At 38.5% G+C, this 18791-nt stretch overlaps 2 protein-coding genes across 3 annotated transcripts; both read right to left on the bottom strand.

The window, feature by feature from the left end:
- Window positions 1–406: 406 nt before the first annotated feature.
- Window positions 407–6196, bottom strand: LOC102777377 (ADP-ribosyl cyclase/cyclic ADP-ribose hydrolase 1-like). 2 transcript variants are annotated; one of them, XR_015719644.1, is made up of 9 exons: window positions 5776–6196; window positions 4955–5081; window positions 4723–4858; window positions 3608–3690; window positions 2879–2952; window positions 1198–1284; window positions 1010–1093; window positions 780–908; window positions 411–747 (listed from the first exon to the last, which is right to left on the bottom strand). XR_015719644.1 is itself a non-coding variant. In XM_006794965.2 (8 exons), the coding sequence occupies exons 1-8, from the start codon at window positions 5952–5954 to the stop codon at window positions 851–853; spliced, it is 828 nt and encodes a 275-aa protein (XP_006795028.2). In that variant the 5' UTR covers window positions 5955–6196; the 3' UTR covers window positions 407–850. The 2 variants fall into 2 exon arrangements, 1 of the variants encoding a protein (XP_006795028.2); XM_006794965.2 differs by having other exon boundaries at window positions 407–908.
- A 2620-nt stretch (window positions 6197–8816) lies between these two features.
- On the bottom strand, window positions 8817–16616 carry LOC102777084 (ADP-ribosyl cyclase/cyclic ADP-ribose hydrolase 1-like). The gene is made up of 8 exons (XM_087846255.1): window positions 16307–16616; window positions 13549–13675; window positions 13326–13461; window positions 12055–12137; window positions 10667–10740; window positions 9414–9500; window positions 9226–9309; window positions 8817–9149 (listed from the first exon to the last, which is right to left on the bottom strand). The coding sequence occupies exons 1-8, from the start codon at window positions 16483–16485 to the stop codon at window positions 9092–9094; spliced, it is 828 nt and encodes a 275-aa protein (XP_087702381.1). The 5' UTR covers window positions 16486–16616; the 3' UTR covers window positions 8817–9091.
- Between the last annotated feature and the right edge of the window lie 2175 nt (window positions 16617–18791).

Below are 18791 nucleotides of genomic sequence, written 5' to 3'. Positions count from 1 at the left end.
TTTGAAGAATCTGTTTGCCGACAAGTAGGAATGGAGCCACAAAACCTAGTGGATCATAGACTGAGGCAACAGTTGAGAGAACCCCTCTCCTTGTCAGTGGGTTTTCTTTTACCTCCACCCTGAACTGAAATTCATCCGCCTCAACACACCACTGAACTCCAAGTGCTCGCTCGATATGAAGTTCTCCTAGAGCCATGTTTAGATCTTTGGTCTGAGCACATTCTTGTGGTGGAATTGTTGCAATCACACCCTCATCGTTGGATACAAACTTATGTAGCCGTAGATTTCCTGTTTAGCACAGAGCTCTTGATTCCTTTACCAAGCGTATGGCTTCAGCAGTCGACCTTACACTTGTCAGGCCATCATCTACATAGAAGCTTCTTTGAATGAACTTGATGGCTTCTTTGCTGAACTTGCCTTGGCCTTGTGAAGCTAGGTATTTCAGTCCAAAGTTGGAGCAACCGGTGGATGATATGTCTTTTAATTATTCTAGGTGAATAGAACACTTGGTGCTGAATTAGGATGTGATTATACAACAGTCAGTATTACACTTTGGAGTCCAAATAAAGTTTACAAGTTACAAGTTAAGATTTTATTTAAACATTAATACATATTCTACCAACAATGAGATGGCAGCCATGGTACTCAATGTGTTTAGTCAAAAAAAAAAAATCAGATTCCACAAAATATTGTCATAACGGAATGTATTAGAAACATACATGTTTAGAAAAATAAATTTCACATGTACAAAAATTTTATTATCTCAAATTTTATTAAAAAAGTTGCAAGGAAACGAGAGAAATGTTTCTGTGGCTAAATGCTAGTATGTTGTGACTGACATCAGACATCTTCACCAGCAGGCTCCACACGCTATCTCTGGTTTGGCACCGCATTCCTGAATCCGAGATCTGTTTGAATACATTACAGGATAATAACAAGACGTCAGTTGTGCTTCGTGAGGACAGATACAAACGAGTCCTCAGCTCCTCTGTATCGCACATGTACTTACTCAGGCACGTCTTTGCAGCTGTATGTTATCCCTGTATCTAGAGATTGCCTTAAATTATTCATGGATGGATCTGTACAGTTTGATCTGAAGACGTTAGACGCAGAAGAGAAGCAGTGAATGTAGGATCAATATTAAAATATTGTATGCACATTGTGGTGACAGATTTGTGTATAAAGAGAAAATCTTACTTGGCATTCTGCTGTAAGACCATAACAACATTCAGGCTTTTGATCCTAGAGGCCTGAAACCTCACCACCTCAATGCTTGCAAAAATGCTGATGAGAAAAAAAAGAACAGCAGCTTAGAGTACAAAATTAACTAGATATTGCTGTCACCACAACACAACACCACATTTTCTGATATATTCATCTATCTGGCACTTGAGCCCACTTCTAAATAATTTCCAAGGTGCTAAAAGGATCAGTAGTCACCTCAAAGAATTATTGTCGCTGCAGATATGATAGGGTCACACTAAAGAAAAACTGTGGTTGTAGACCGTGGCATTACTGGAAGTATTGTGACCATCTACAATGAACTTGAGCCATGAGACTGCTTTTGAAACGGTTGCTCTTAAGATGAGGACCAGATCAGTAACAGCTTCCTGCTAGCTGCCATCTTCAAAGCAGCTCTGGTGTATCAAGATGGTGATAAAACAGCAATAAGACAGAATAAGTCTGCTATCAGTTTGTGATTAAATGAGGCCAATCTAGCAATTACAATGTGTTTGTGATAAATTGGTAAAAACCACAAATCTGTTACCATTTGTTGCAAATTTATTGCTGTCACAGTATTTTACATTAGAAAAAAATCTATATTATGGTAAATGGCCTGTATTTGTATAGCGCTTTTCTAGTCCCTAAGGACCCCAAAGCGCTTTACACATCCAGTCATTCACAAACACACATTCACACACTGGTGATGGTAAGCTACATTGTAGCCACAGCCACCCTGGGGCGCACTGACAGAGGCGAGGCTGCCAGACACTGGCGCCACCGGGACCTCTGACCACCACCAGTAGGCAACGGGTGAAGTGTCTTGCCCAAGGACACAACGACCGAGACTGTTCAAGTCAAACAGCTCGAACCGGCAACCTTCCGATTACAAGGCGAACTCCCAACTCTTGAGCCACGATCGCCCATATTATCTACTTATAATCAGAGTCCAGCCAGAATTTCATAGATTTGAAAAAGAAATTCTCCCACAAACAGAGATATTTTGCTGATGGACAACAATAGTGTGTGTTGTCTGTCTGCGTTCATAAGTTAGCTGGTACTTATTTGCAAACCTTTGCCAATCTATCCGAGTCTGTGATTGTCTAGAGTTAGGTCGGCCCCCACCAGGGGACCTGTGCAACTGCCTTTCTATCAAAATTGGTCTCCCTGAGGTTGTGGGCTATGCACACTCAACCACTGAACAATGAATTGTTCACAACATCTACTTTATGCGTTGACTATTTCTTCTTCAGTCACCTTTCTCACTCAGTATATGTTAATAGACCTCTCTGCATTGAATCATACTTGTTATCTCTGGCTGTCTTCTACAGCATGTCATTTGTCCTGTCTTCCTATCAAATGGTTGCAGCAGATGCCCCTCCCTGAGCCTGCTTAACAGGAAGCCTGCTTCCTGTTAAAAAGGAGTTTTTCCTTCCCACTGTTGCCAAAGTGCTTGCATTGTGCAACAAAGACAATGATAACTGTTTTTAATAGCACTTCTCTTAATCTGCAATAACGTCTTAACTTAGCTTGAAACTCAGCACATATATCACTGTTAAATTATTTGGTGGCTCTAATTACCACTAAATGAAAAGAGATTATTTTATTTTTCTCAGTAAAAGTCATAAAACTGTCAGAGAAGCAGAAGCAGTCCTACCTTGTTGGATTGAATGGTGTGTCGATGGATCCGCTTAGCATTGCCGTGACATCACCACAGGCAACATCTGCAAACTATGCACACACAAAGGGGATTTTGAAGAAACATCTGAAAATCCAGGAAAAAACAGCGTTTCATTCAGAAAAATCTTTAATCAATTTGTTCACTCAACTTTATCTTTTCCTTACTTTATGGGATTTATGTGCTCTCTGAATTCATGCAAAAGCTACTTTATTTAAAGCTACGTGTTACTTGCATTTGCACAATGTATCCACATAATTACAGCATCTAATTGACCATTTTGGTATTTTTCCTTTTACACACAGTACAAATCAATTTTTCTGGGACTGCTGCACAATTCACCGAACTGGAAAACATTATGAATCAAAGAATATTTGTATGTCTGTTTGCTTTTTTTTTTTAACTGTTTGGAATAGTTGGTTGTTGCACAACAGAGTAAAACCCAGCCAAACTCAACCAAAGCAGGGCTCCTTAGAATGTGTGGGCTGCTGCTCACTCAGGAGAGCGCTCCATGGAGACCAACACAAAGCCTCATTGACAGACAACGAGACAGCGTGAACATTTCTTTTCTCCACCACCATCACTTATACTCAGGAGGGATTTGCTGCACTCTGCAGCCCACTTGTGTGTTATTTTAACCAATGCATGACCTCAGGGCTATCCCGTTTAAAAGAGAGAAAGAAAAGCAAACAAATGTTGACAACTTACAGCAGCAGAGATACGTCTCCAAAATGAGCGAACAGGGTTGTTTTCACACTCTGACCATCCGGGACACCCAGTAGTGAAGGTACCTATGACAGCAACATGCATATTTTCTTGGGTTAACTCTTCAAAATAAAACACAACAAAGGAAAGAAATCTCACAACATTACATAATGACACAGGACAGATAAGAAAAAGAAAAAGCTAGGGCACATTTATGTTAGCTTTCTACCCTCAGCCGCTTAATCAGAGGGTTGACTCCAAATCTTCTCTGAGTAGCTCAAATGTAAAATCACTTCTATAGTGTGTTTGCATCAATTACTAAAAGAATAAAGCCTGAAAATGCTGCTTTACCCAAAGCAAGTTTTGCATAATCAGTTATTTCCAAAACTAGAAACAAAGTGAAACCTTTCACACCTAATAGGGATCACATCCCTGATGACCAAGTTCATGGAGATAACGTGTTTTCACAGAAACATAATTTCTATCTTGAAGATAAGTGTGTGAGTTTGTGAATGTGTGTGTGAATGGGTGGATGACTGAATGTAGTGTAAAGCGCTTTTTTATAAATATATTTGATAAACGATGCTTGCTGTCATAGGATGTGTTTGTCCAATTTGCGCTGAAACCAAAAGTTAAAAAATCTTTTTAAAAAGGGGAAGCTAAAAAGATGCTCTGCTTACATAGATAGTTTTTTAGACTTCTATGTTTCTGTTTTCTGTAGCCTGATTGTGTTTAACTTCACAAGGTTTCTTGAACATTCTCAAGTAATAGCAGGTGTGTGAAAGCTGCGATCTTCTCAGAACAAGTGAGGGCATGGACACCACAGTTAAAGGTGTATCTGATCTGTGTGTGTGTATTCTTCAAGTGACAAGTTTAAGAAATTCTCTTTAAATTTCAGGGCTCAAAAACCTTGACATGACCTGACCTGCTGTTGGTATGTAAATGTAACAACAGGCCGCACAAATAACAAATCCTGTCTTGCACGACAAATTACATATATTTTTAGATTTTAACATGACTTATATAAACTACTGTTGTTGCTCTTTCGCTGGTGTGTAGTTTGTTGCACTGTTCAAATGATCAACTTTGATTCTTATCGACTGCTTTGGGAGTGTTACCCTTGCTGCCTTCTTTCCCACACCACGTCAGACCATCCAGGACAGATCCCAACAGAGTGTCCTCCAAAGTCACAAAACAATCTCTCTTCTCAGTGAAACCGTGGACCACATCCTTTGTTTTGCTCCAGAATATCATCTGACCCACAAACACACATATTAGTGTATTGTTTTACAGACTATGAATGATTATGGCAGATGGGATGATTGAGATGGTGTAATCACTGATTATTACTCTGTTGCACTGAGGCTTGAAGGGGGCTGCAACAATGAGGGGATCATAAGCTTCCACTGCAACTTTACATGGATCCTTGTTCACATAGGCCTGCTCAAATGCATCCCATACCTTTTGACAGTCAGTTCTGAAAAATAAATAAAATTTGCTAATGTTTAGGTGTATTTTTCATTTAAAGAAATGCTAAGTATGCTAAACAGTCAAACACATTTACATAACTCTTATATATTTAATAAAAAAAATAACAAAAAAATAAAAACTGGTGTCAACAAAACCAGATGATTAAAGATATTATTGAAAGAAGTTCATGGCAGGGAAATTGCCATTAGGTTAGACTGTGGATGCTGAATGTGCACTTGGTGATATCATGTTTTGTAACTTTTTCTTGTTTCTTGCAAAATTCAAATACCACAAAAGGAAACACACAAAAACACCCGACAGACATAATGCAGTTCATATCTCCATTTACTCAGTGCACATTATCATTATGTCTACGTGCTGTACACGTAGACATAATGATAATGTGCATTGGTTTACATTATTATTAGATATTAACAATGTGCAAACCAGCTGGCATGATACAGAACGTTAACAGATCAATCATTGACTATAATACTGATCAATACCAGACCTCAGACCTAACGCCTGTTTTTAAGCATCTCAGCCTTGCAACTTCACAAATGCAATCAGTCCTGCATCAAACATGGAAACATGCAAGTGCACATGTACACATTCATTGATTGTGTGTCTTATATCATATGTGCGTGCGTCTGAAAATACAAAAACAATAAATACAAAAGTGTTGAAATAGCACCACTTACTGATCGAACTTCTCACACCTAGACAAAAATGTAGATTTAAATTCACTTTTGTTCTGACGGAGAGTCAATCCCAACACCACGGCGATGATTACAATAACAATAAGGACAACGCTGACAATTAATATTACGCAGCGTTTCCTCCGCCGTTTCTCTAGGCGACGAGACTGCTCATGCTCCATTATAAATGCGTAAAAAGTCGTAAAAATGTAGACTTCTGTCTAACAAGCGTGCAAACAACAAAATGTTGTTTACTGTCACTATCGCGCGAGCTGGACGTCTATTTATGGAGACGCGGAATGACCGCGCACACAAACTATTCAGGCTCTCTCCAATCAGAAGTCCTGCACAACCTTAATGGAGGTAAATGCGCAAAGGGTTGAAACGCAGCAAGTGCTCATGTATTTAAAAGTGTGCTGGACTTAAGGTACAACATCAACCCAAGCATATATAAACTTTTATTTCATATAATCTGCTCAACAAAATGTTGTTTACTGTCACTATCGTGCGAGCGCGGACGTCTATTTATGGAGACGCAGGATGACGGCGCTTTCTCTCTCTCTCTCTCTCTCTCCACACACACACACACACATATATATATCTATATATATATATGTATATATATATATATATATATATACATATATAGAGATATATATATACATATATATCTCTATATATGTATATATATATATATACATATATAGAGATATATATGTAAGATAAAAGTTTAAAACGTTATCTTTCATGTGATGAAACAACAGAAAATATTTTCAGAAATATACTCAATTTTATTTCAACTACATTTTCAACCTGTTATGACAAATGAATCAACATACATACCCTCACAGAGGTGAAGGTGAATGTTTTTCTTTTTTAGGTATTCCGTGGTTGTGCTGGGTTGGATTCATTTTGGCGTACTTTTAAGATGCTGGAAAGATTCCTCTGCGATTTTGGTTTCTATCAACAAGACAGCATCACACAGATGCTGCAGATTTGTTGGCCGCAGAGCCGTGATTTCAGTTTTTCATTCCACCACATCCCACAGGTGCTCTTTTTGACTGAGCTCTGGTGACTGTGGAGACCATGTGAATACAGTGAACTCATTGTTATGCTCAAGAAGGCAGTTTGAGCTTATTTGAGCTGCCCATTCCTTTATAGCTGTGTTTGCAAAGGGGTGGGCATTGTTAGCAGCAACATTTATGTAGCTGTGAAGTTGTACAGAGTTGTCAAAAAAATATCCCTCATATCATTACACTAACACCACCATCAGTTGATACAAGACAGGATGGATTCCTGAGAACTGTCGTTCTCTGGATATTTTCTGTTATTCAGAACATTCTGTGTAATCTCTAGAAGTGTTTCTGTGGGAAAATCCCAGTGGATCAGGAACATCACTGAGGTGAGGTGAGGCATTCCTTTTCTTTCCGCTTCTGGCCACCTGCATCTCAATGTTATTCCACAACTTAGATGCTTTCATTACCTACACTCTAACCATGGAGGTGGACATACTGAATGGCATCCAGAGTTAGGTCTCTTCATTCAGCCACATACCAGCAGGCGGAGTGAGGCGCTGGGTCTTTTTACACCTCTGTTCTCTCTTCATTGTCTGGGACTGGATGGAGGAGGAGCTGGCCATCCAGTCGGGGTCTGGGCTGGTGGGCTAGTCTGCTGCTGTAGGGGCCATATCCTTGGTCTGGGACAGATTGCCAATGTTGGGGTATTGGTGCCTGGACCTGAGTGAATAGAGGGTGTATGGGAGTGTGAGTGTGCGTACAGCATTCATTTTGGTGTGTCTAGATGCTGGGCGACTGGGTGAGTATTTGTATATGTGTAGATGAGGGTGGGGATGATGCTTGTGTCTTGTGTAGCCCGTGTGTCTATGTTTATGTTTCAGGTCAGGCCTTAGACTCCACCTCTCAGAACATCTCAGGCTCTTTGAGGTGGGCCTATTTCCTCCCACCACACACCCTGCCAGTGGCTGGGGTCCCCACCAGTGGATTGATGGTTCTCAATGTCCATGGCTGGCTGCTCAGGTGTGTACTGGGTCACTCCTGGTGCCTTCCTGGTGGGGCAAATTATTGTTGGCCTTCAGACAACAATTCTGATTTATACATTGCCAAATGTCAAAAAACTGGTCATTGTCTGTACAGGTCAATAAACCTTTTTTTTTATTATTATTATTTTCTAATACTTGAATTTGTTTGGATTTACTTAATGAATTTCACTTTCATGTTGGAAGTCTCGTCTTGTTTCAGGAAGATTCTAAAGAAGAATCTCCAAGCTAAAGGCTAAAGGCTCACTGGCAGAACCCCATGTTTCTATCTGTGAGGTAAATACTTTAAAGATAAGGAATTTGTCCTCAGTGCAGTTTTATTGTATTTTTACCCACTATAGCACTACTATGGTCCAGTATACAAATAAGATGTTGTGTCCAAATTAAATGCTGCAAACACTTTTGCTCTATGTTGACATTGACTGCATCATAATTTAGTCATTGTTTGTCAAACCTGTCAGTGTGCTCGTCCACTCTATCAACACTGTTATTATGAAGCCAACCATGGATGTAGTTTAGGTCTTTACAACTTAAAATAAAAGGTTAACTGCTTTCACTTTCACCCTTAGCACTAATTATAATATATCGACCCTTATATGAATCCATCTGACGTTAAAATATAGTATATAAGACAAGAGTTTGTTCAATTTTAATGACCTTTAAATTCAATACCTGGTATGAACACCTTTATTCTTCAACACAGCCTGAACTCTCTTTGGCAAGCTTTCTTGTTATTTCTTTAAATAGTCTCCAGGAAGTGTTTTCAAGGCTTCTTCAAGGACATTCAAAGCTCTTCTTTAGATGTTGGCTGCGTTTTGTTCTGTTCTCTGTCAAGATGATTCCCACACTGCTGTTGAGGTTTGGGCTCTGGGGAGACCAATACATGACTGATAGTCTTCCACTGTGTGTTTTTATATCTAGGTATGTTTTTAGAAATGTACATGCTTAAAATGACTCGAAAACATTAATTGAAACTTAGAACATTTAATCAGCATTTTATTGAAAAAATAGTGCATATTCTGCCAACGAGGAGATGGCATGGTACTCAATTGTTTAGTTTAAAAAAACAAAGAAGTTTAACTTCAGATCCCATAAAATTTAAATGTACATTGTCATAGTGGAATGTATTAGAAACATACATGTTTAGAAAAATACATTTTACATGTACAAAAATTCTCAAATTTTATTTAAAAAGTTAAAAGGAAACACTAGAAATGTTTCTGTAACTGAATGCTACCATGTTGTGACTGACATCAGACATCTTCACCAGCAGTCTCCACACGCTATCTGTGGTTTGGCACCGCATTCCTGGATACGAGATCTGTTTGAATACAAGATAATAACAAGAGGTCAGTTGTGTTTTGTGAGGACAGATACTGTAACGGACATGTACTTACTCAGACACGTCTTTGCAGCTGTATGTTATCCCTTTATCTAGCGCTTGCGTCAAATTCTTCAAGGATGAATGATTACAGTTTGATCTGAAGAAGTTAGAAACAGAACAGAAGCAGTGAATATAGGATCAATTTTAAAATATTGGAGGCACATTGTGGTGACAGATTTGTGTATAAAGAGAAAATCTTACATGTTGTTCTTCTGTATGACCATAACAACATTCAGCTTCTTGACCCTAGAGGCATTAAACCTCGGCACCTCAACGCTTGCAAAAATACTGAAAAGAAAAAAAAGAACAGCAGCTTAGAGTACAAAAATCAACTAGATGCTGCTGTCACCACAACACTGATTTCTTTTCATCTATGTGGCACTTGAGCCTACGACACACTCTTAAAGAATTTCTGCAGTACTAAAAGGATTAGTAGTCACTTATCAATGCAGAGCGCCTTATGTTGCAGTCACACTAGGGGTTGTAGACCGTGGCATTAGTGGAGGTATTGTGACGCTCTACAATGAACTTGAGCCATGAGACTGCTTTTGAAATGGCTGCTCTTAAGATGAGGACCAGGCGATAAAACAGCAATTAGACAGAATCAGTCTCCTATCAGTTTGTGATTAAATAAGGCCAATATGGCATCTACAAGCAATCTGTTTGTGTCTGTCTGTCAGCACACACAGAATTTTATGTTAGATAACAAATCTATATTAACTACTTATATTCAGAGTGCAGCCAGAATTTCATAGATTTGAAAAAGAAACTAAATATTGATATAATTCCTGCAGGACAGCAATTTAACTGCGAAGTGACAAAGGTGACCATCAACTTTGCCTTTTTATACCAATCTAGAACAAAACCCTCGGGCAGCGAGTCGACTCGAGTCCTCTACAGCAGAAAGACAGACTGAGTGCAGTGTGTTGAATCTGTCTGCATTAATAAGTTAGCTGGTACTTATTCATTGTAGGCTCTACCTTACAATATATAGTGCCTTGAGGCAACTGTTGTTGTGATTTGGGACTGTATGAATAAAATTGAATTGAACTAAGAAAATTCAATGCAGTCAGCTCTTCAACTGCAACTTCAAGTGTGCTGATTTCTTTCTGAGTTGCAAGGACGCTTCAGTCCTAGTTTTACTCTAGTGTGACTGAAACATAAATGAAAATGAAGCAGCCCACATCAAAATGACCCAGAGTGGAGACAAACATTTAAACCTGATTTGGTTTGTAGAGCAAGAACATATTTTTCACAACAACCTTTGACCTTGTGCAACAAAGACAATAATAACTGTTTTTTAATAGCACTTCTTTTAATCTGCAATGATAACTTAACTCTCAGCACATATATCACTGTTAAATTGTTTGGTGGCTGTAAATTACCACTGAAAGAAAAATATTACTTTACTCAGTAAAAGTCATAAACTGTGAGAGAAGCAGAAGCAGTCCTACCTTGTAGGATTGAATGGCGTGTTGATGGATCCGTTTAACATTGCCGTGACATCACCACAGGCAACATCTGCAAACTATACAGACACACAAAGGGGATTTTGAAGAAACACTCAGTCATCCTGTAAGAAAAAACAAAAAGTAACACAATATTTTGTCCCAAATTTAGACTTAGGTATTTGTGTCTTCCTGTAAAGTGAGGTTTATCACTATTGATGTGATAATGGAACATTGGACATATCTAAAGTCCCTTACTCAGAGAAATGACTGCACTTCTTACTCCACAGATTGATATCATGTGAACATCATTATATTCATAACAGGAAGTATGAGGCTGCAACATATCACTGAGGTTTTACCATTATGATGCAATGTTGTATTTAAAATTATTTTACTGTCCAAATGTTGCAATATTTCACAGATGTCCTTTTTTAATGCGACTGTAGCCGTTTTTCGAGTTTTTCCATTTCTTCTAGTTCACCTTTAAGTTCACCCAGGCTTTACTGGTCTGTACATTTTGTTAACAAACAGCAAAATGAACAGCAAAAGATCAAAACAAGTTATACTGCTTTTTAAAGATTTGCTAAGATTATCACACACCCAAAAAATGGTATGTTTAGGAGCCAAACGTAACAAATTCCAAGCATAACATGACAAGCCCTCGCTAGCCTTGGGAGAGGTCACTGTTTAGTTGTGGTGTAATCCAGGAAAAAACAGCATTTCATTCATAAAAATTCATTGCTAATGAATTTTTTCACTCAACTTTATCTTTTCCTTATTTTATGCTATTTATGTGCCCTTTGAATTAATGCGAGAGCTACTTTATTTAAAGCTATGTGGTACTTGCATTTGCATAATGCATCCCCATTATTAAAGCAGCTACTTGAGCTATTCTGGATCAATTTCATAATGGGTTTTTTTTACATTAAACTGAAATTCCTACTACAATTACACACAGTACAAATCTTGATTCTGTTTTTCTGGGACTGCTGCACAATTCACTGAACTGGAAAAAAATATAAATCAAAGAATATTTGTGTGTTTGTTTGCTTTTTATTTGGACCGTTTGGAAAAATTACATGTTGCACAACAGAATCAGACGTTGCAAAACAGAGTAAAACCCATCCAAACTCAACCAAAGCAGGGCTCCTATGAATGTGTGGGCTGCTGCTCACTCAGGAGAGCGCTCCATGGAGACCAACACAAAGCCTCATTGACAGACAACGAGACAGCGTGAACATTTCTTTTCTCCACCACCATCACTTATACTCAGGAGGGATTTGCTGCACTCTGCAGTGCACTTGTGTGTTATTTTAACCAATGCACGACCTCAGGACTATGCCATTTAAAATAGAGAAAGAAAATGTAGTAAATTCATGTTAAAAACTTACAGCAGCAGAGGCACAAATCCAAAATGAGCGAACAGGGTTGTTTTCACACTCTGACCATCTGGGACACCCAGTAGTGAAGGTATCTATGACAACAACATGCATCTTTTCTTGGGTTAACTCCTCAAAATAAAACACAACAAAGGAAAGAAATCTCACAACATTACATAACGACACAGGACAGAAAAGAAAAAGCTAGGGCACATTTATGTTAGCTGTCCACCCTCAGCTGCTTAGCCAGAGTGTTGACTCCAAATCTTCTCTGAGTAGCTCAAATGTAAATCACTTCTATAGTGTGTTTGGATCAATTACTAAAGAATAAAACCTGAACATGCTGGTTTATTCAAAGCAATTTTTGCGTAATCAATTTCCCAAAACTAGGAAGAAAGTGCAACCTTTCACACCTCATAGGGAACACACCCCTGATGACTAAGTTTATGGAGACAACGTGTTTTAACAGACACATAATTTCTATTTCGAAGATAAACTTATTTAAAAAAATTTTTTTGATAAATGATGCTTGTCTACATAGGATGTGTTTGCCGAATTTGCACTGAAACCAAAAGTAAAAAAAAAATCTTTATTTGGGTGTAACAACCTTGAATTTATTATTACTATTAACCGACTCATTTATTATTAAATACATCATTGTGAGGTGGCCGTGCATCTTACAACAGTTTCTGTGCCATTTCTGGTGAGCTGAGCTTAAACTATTAGGAAAAGTTTATTTGGGGAAAAAGTGCTATTAATCAACCTTAATATGTTTGTTCTACTGTGGTTTTAATGAGTCTTTTCAAAAAGAGGAAGCTAAAAAGATGCTCTGCTGACATAGAAAGTCTTGTAGAATTCTACGTTTCTGTTTTCTGTAGCCTGATACTGTTTAACGTTACAAGGTTTCTTGATCATTCTCAAGCGATAGCGTTTGTGTAAGCGGCGATCTTCTCAGAACAAGTGAGGGCATGAACACCACAGTTTATCTGATCTGTGTGTGCGTGTAGTCTGCATGTGGCAAGTTTACGAAATTCTTCTTAAATGTCAGGGCTCAAAAACCTTGACTTGACCTGACTTGCTGTTGGTATGTAAATTTAACAACAGGCCACACAAATAACAAATCATGTCTGGCATGACAAATTACATATATTTTTAGATTCTAGCATGATTTATATGAACTTCTGCTGGTGCTCTTTTGCTGGTGTGTAGTTTGTTGCTGCTTTGGGAGTGTTATAACACTCCCAAAGCAGTAGATAAGATAGTAGATAGTAGATAGTAGATACCCTTGCTGCCTTCTTTTCCACACCAGGTCAGACCATCGAGGACAGATCCCAACAGAGTGTCCTCCAAAGTGACAAAACAATCTCTCTTCTCAGTGAAACCATGGACCACATCCTTTGTTTTGCTCCAGAACATCATCTAACCCACAAACACTGCATTGTTAGACAGATCATGAATGATTATGGCAGATGGGATGATTGAGATGGTGTAATCATTGATTATTACTTTGTTGCACTGAGGTTTGAAGGGGGCTGCAGCAATCAGGGGATCATAAGCTTCCACTAGAACTTTACATGGATCCTTGTCCACATAGGCCTGCTGAAAGGTACCCCACAGCTTTTTACAGTCATATCTGGAAAACAAATAATGTTTGCTGATGTTTAGGTGTATTTTGATTTAAAGAAAGGCTAAGTATGTTAAATAGTGCAACGCATTTGATATTTGAAAAAAGCACTAACGAAAAAAACTGGCGTCAACAAAACCAGATGATTAAAGATATTACTGAAAGAAGTTCATGGCAGGGTAACTGCCATGGGGTTAGACCGTGGACGCTGAATGTGCACCTGCTGATATCATATTGGAATCGAATTGGAATTGGAATATTATCAAAAAAGGAAACGGGCAAAAACACCTGACGGATAACCTGCAGTTCACATCTCATTTACTCAAGACACATTATCATTATGTCTATGTATTGTATGTATTGTATGTGCAGTGGTATACATTACTATTAGATATTAACATCGCAAGGGCGTAGATTTGGCATGGACAGAAGGGACATGTCCCCACCAATATCCAGTGATTATTGAATTGTCCCCACCAATAATTTGATCTCTGCGAGTAAAGAAATCAAACCCAATAGAAAGAAAAAACGATCTGTCAGAGTCTCCTTCACCCAGCGGTGCAGAAAGAGTTGCATTACATTCTCTATTGGAGTCCTACGGCATGTGACAAATATGGCCAATGTGATTGGCTGTGCCTTTCAGGGAGCTCTGTTTAGTTTTACCACAACGTGTTTTGGAAACTAACTGCACAACAGGCAGCACTATTAGTTCTCTCAGTCTCAGAGCAGCATTTCTAATTTTGATTGAAACTGTCAGAGAAAACGGCAGCTTTGAGCAAGCCAGGATATTAGTTTACAGAGGCTGTTAAAATTATATGTCTAACGTTAAAATGTTGGTCACACAATAATTTCATCCCAATGGCACTGACATATTCATAGGGTTAATTTTTGAGACAAAATATCATGAGGTAGTCATGATTTTGCAAATATTCCACCTTGTAGTGCAGTTTGCACAAATTGTTTTAAAAATGCACTCACCCTACAAACATTACTGATGAGTCAAGATCTGCACAAATTGACAGAAACACTGAAGCAGCTCCACATTTTATTCTTATTGTCATGTATGTCCTATTTGTCAGGTGACAGAAGAACCAACACAAAGCTCAGGGAGTAATGGTGACACAAGATCACAGGTCAAACTGGATGATGACTTGTTGGTTCATGACTGTATTTGAAGCACATGTGTGACTGCATGTATGTGGAATGTCTCACTGTTATTCATCAGGTGACAGAGGCAGCTCTGCCATGTTGTAGCTCAGACAGAGGTGAAGAGGTGAGGTCACAGGTGACTGACTGATGATTTGGTGCTATAGATTAACTAGTATTTATCATCATAACAATTGTTAGGCTGCTGATGTAAATTGATTCATTAGTGTATATTTGACAAAGAATCTGAATTGACACGTCTCACTTTTTATATGGCACGAATCAATGTGTTATTTTATCAGGTGGCAATATGTCCTAGTGCAGTCAGAGGGGAAGAGTCAGGACCAAAAGTGAGGCACATCAAGCACATAATAATAATAATTTTAATCTGAGGATAAAACACATGTACTGAGGCTAAAAGAAGCTTCAGTGCTCTCAGAAGACTAAAAAGATGGCTAAGGTTAACAGTGACTCAAATGAGATTAAACAATGCTGCTGTATGTCCACCAGGAGAGACTGGACAGTATAGATGTAAAACAAATATGCCAGCAGTTCATCTCAGTTAACGAGAGGAGAAGGCATGTGTGTGGCTCCTTCACATAGTGGACATTGAGTTGTTGTGTGGGTCACCAGTAGCTGTAACAGTAAAAAATCCCAGCTCACTGATTTGATAGGGGCAATAGTGCCTAAAATGTTGCATCATTTTGCCGACAGATCTTTTACTTTGTGGTAATCTTAGATGAGTAGTTTTATGGACAAAACCCACCAGGTCATTCAGTGTTCCCTTAGTGCTAATGTGTCAGAGATGTTGGTGTAACTGAAGTAATGTTGTTAAGTCCTTAAAGTCATATTCTTTTATTGTCATGACTGTATTTTTATTTTTGTATGATACCTGATTTATATGGAACATGTCTGAAGTAAACTAAACTCTAAAATACTTAGTCAGTCATTTGTTTAATAGTAATTTAACATTATATAATTCAAATGTAAAAATATGAATTGTGATTTTAAATGGTTTAAAAGCATGTAGAATAGCATATGTAGGCAAGTATATTTCTCTCTCTCTCTCTCTCTCTCTCTTTTTTTTATCAAGAAGCAAAGACAAAAAGGGGAAAAAAAGAAACAGGGCAGGGTTCAGCGGTTGAATCATCCGTCCCCACCAATGCCAAAACCAAATCTACGCCCTTGTAACATCGTGCAAACCAGCTGACTGGATACAGAACAGCAGCAGCTCAATCATTGACTATAACCGATGAATACCAGACCTCAGACCTAACGCCTGTTTTTAAGCAGAGCAGCTTTGCCACTTCGCGAGTTCAAACGCAGTCACTCCTGCATTTGCCAAGATTGCTCAAACACGGAAACATGCAACTGCACATGTACACACTCAATGATTAATCATTATTAATTTGATCATGTGTCTTTTATCATATGTGCGTGCGTCTGAAAATCCCAAAAAAGTAAATACAAAAGTGTTGAAATAGCACCACTTACTGATCGAACTTCTCACACCTAGACAAAAATGTAGATTCAAATTCACTTTTGTTCTGACGGAGAGTCAATCCCAACACCACGGCGATGATTACAATAACAACAAGGACAACGCTGACAATTAATATTACGCAGCATTTCCTCCGCCGTTTCCCCAGTCGACGAGACTGCTCATGCTCCATTATAAATGCGTCGTAAAAATGTAGACTTCTGTCTAACAAGTGTGCCCAACAAAATGTTGTTTACTGTCACTATCGCGCGAGCTCGGACGTCTATTATGGAGACGCGGAATGACCGCGCACACAAACTATTCAGGCTGTCTCCAATCAGAAGTCCTGCACAACCTTAGGAGAGTAAATGCGCAAAAGTGTGCTGGACTTAAGGTACAACCTCAACTCAAGCATATATAAACTTTTATTTCATATAGTCTGCTCAACAAAATGTTGTTTACTGTCACTATCGTGCGAGCGCGGACGTCTATTTATGGAGACGCAGGATGACGGCGCTTTCTCTCTCTCTCTCTCTCCACATATATAGATATACATGTCAGATAAAAGTTTAAAACGTCATCTTTCATGTGATGAAACAACAGAAAACATTTTCAGAAATATACTCAATTTTATTTCAACTACATTTTCAACCTGTTATGACAAATGAATCAACATTCTCACAGGACATTTTTTCTTTTTTAGGTTTTCCGCGGTTGTGCTGGGTCGGACTCATTTTGGCATACTTTTAAGATGCTGGAAAGATTCCTCTGCGATTATGGTTTCTATCAACAAGACAGCATCACACAGATGCTGCAGATTTGTTGGCCGCAGAGCCATGATTTCAGTTTTTCAACTGTCGTTCTCTGGACCATCCGGGACACCTAGTAGTGAAGGTATCTATGACAACAACATGCATATTTGCTTGGGTTAGCTCCTCAATCTCACAAAATCTCACAACACTACATAACTACAATGGACAGAAAAGAAAAAAGACAAAACTAGCCACACAGCTGCTTAATCAGAGGGTTGACTCCAAATCTTCTCTGAGTAGTTCAAAAGTAAATCACTTCTATAGTATGTTTGCATCAATTACTAAAGAATAAAACCTGAACATGCGGGTTTATTCAAAGCAATTTTGCATAATCAATTATTCCCAAAACTAGAAACAAAGTGCAACCTTTGAGACCTCATAGGGAACACATCCTTGATGACTAAGCTTATGGCGACAACGTGTTTTAACAGACACATAATTTCTATTTCAAAGATAAAGTTTTTTTGTTTTTGTTTTTTTAAATCTTTGATAAATGTGGCTTGTCTACAAAGTATATGTTTGTTGAATTTGCACTGAAACCAAAAAATTGAAAAAATTAAAACCTTTCATTTGGGTGTAACAACCTTGAGTTTATTATTACTATTAACTGATTAATTTATTATTACATATATTACTGTAAGGTGGTCGTGCATCTTAAAACATCTTCTGTGCCCTCTCTGGTGAGCTGTGCTTAAACTATTAGCAAAAGTTTTGTTGGGAAAAAAGGTGCTATTAATGAACCTTGATATCTTTGTTCTACCATGGTTTTAGTCTTTTTACAAAGAGGAAGCTAGAAAAAAAATTCTGTTTTCTGTAGCCTGATAGTGTTTATGTTAGGATGCCTGGGTCGTTGACCCAGGGTTTTTGAGTTTATTATATTATTTATAATTTCTAGTCTTTGGGTTTTCGTTAGAGTCATGTCTTATGGTTTGTCTCTGTGTAATCCTTAGTTGCTGTCTCCCCTGTCTGCTATATCCCCGTGTCCAGTCAGTGTCTGTGTCTGCCCTGGTCCCACATCTCTGTTCCCTTTGTTGTAGTGCCTGCATGTGAGTCTGTGTCTTTTGTTCAGTTTGTGTTATGTGTTTCCTGTTTTACTTTGAAGGTCTCTGTCTTATCTCAGTGTGTTCAGTTTACGCTTCCTTGTCTCGTCAGTTCTGATTTGCCCCAGCTGTGTTTCCCTCCTGTTGTCCATTCCCTGATTGCTCCCTCTATGTATTTAAGCCCTGTGTTTCAATTTGTCATTGTCGCGATCTACCGTTTACCTAGCTGTGTGTTCTGTCAGTCTGTTCGTGTAAGTTATTTTTGGATACTCAGTTTTGTTGTTCTTTTGAGTTTAACATTAAAGCTGTATTTAAGTTCACCTTTGATTTCCTGAGTCTGCATTTTGGGTCCTTCATGTCACCACCCCTGCGTGCACACAGCCTTCACATAACAGTTTATCTACAGTCTTATCTAGAGTTGAGAGTGTTACACTTGCTGCCTTCTTTTCCACACCACGTCAGACCATCCAGGACAGATCCCAACAGTGTCCTCCAAAGTGAAAAAAACAATCTCTCTTATCTGTGAAACCATGGACCACATTCTTTGTTTTTCTCCAGAACATCATCTAACCCACAAACACAGATAATTATGCATTGTTAAACAAATAATCCATGATTATGGCAGATGGGATGTGTGGTAGGACTCG

This window comes from Neolamprologus brichardi, chromosome 9, assembly GCF_056152115.1.
Source record: "Neolamprologus brichardi isolate AB-2024 chromosome 9, ASM5615211v1, whole genome shotgun sequence".
Lineage (NCBI taxonomy): Eukaryota > Metazoa > Chordata > Actinopteri > Cichliformes > Cichlidae > Neolamprologus > Neolamprologus brichardi.
Note: the sequence above shows the minus strand (reverse complement) of the source record. Positions and strands in the feature narration are given on the sequence as shown.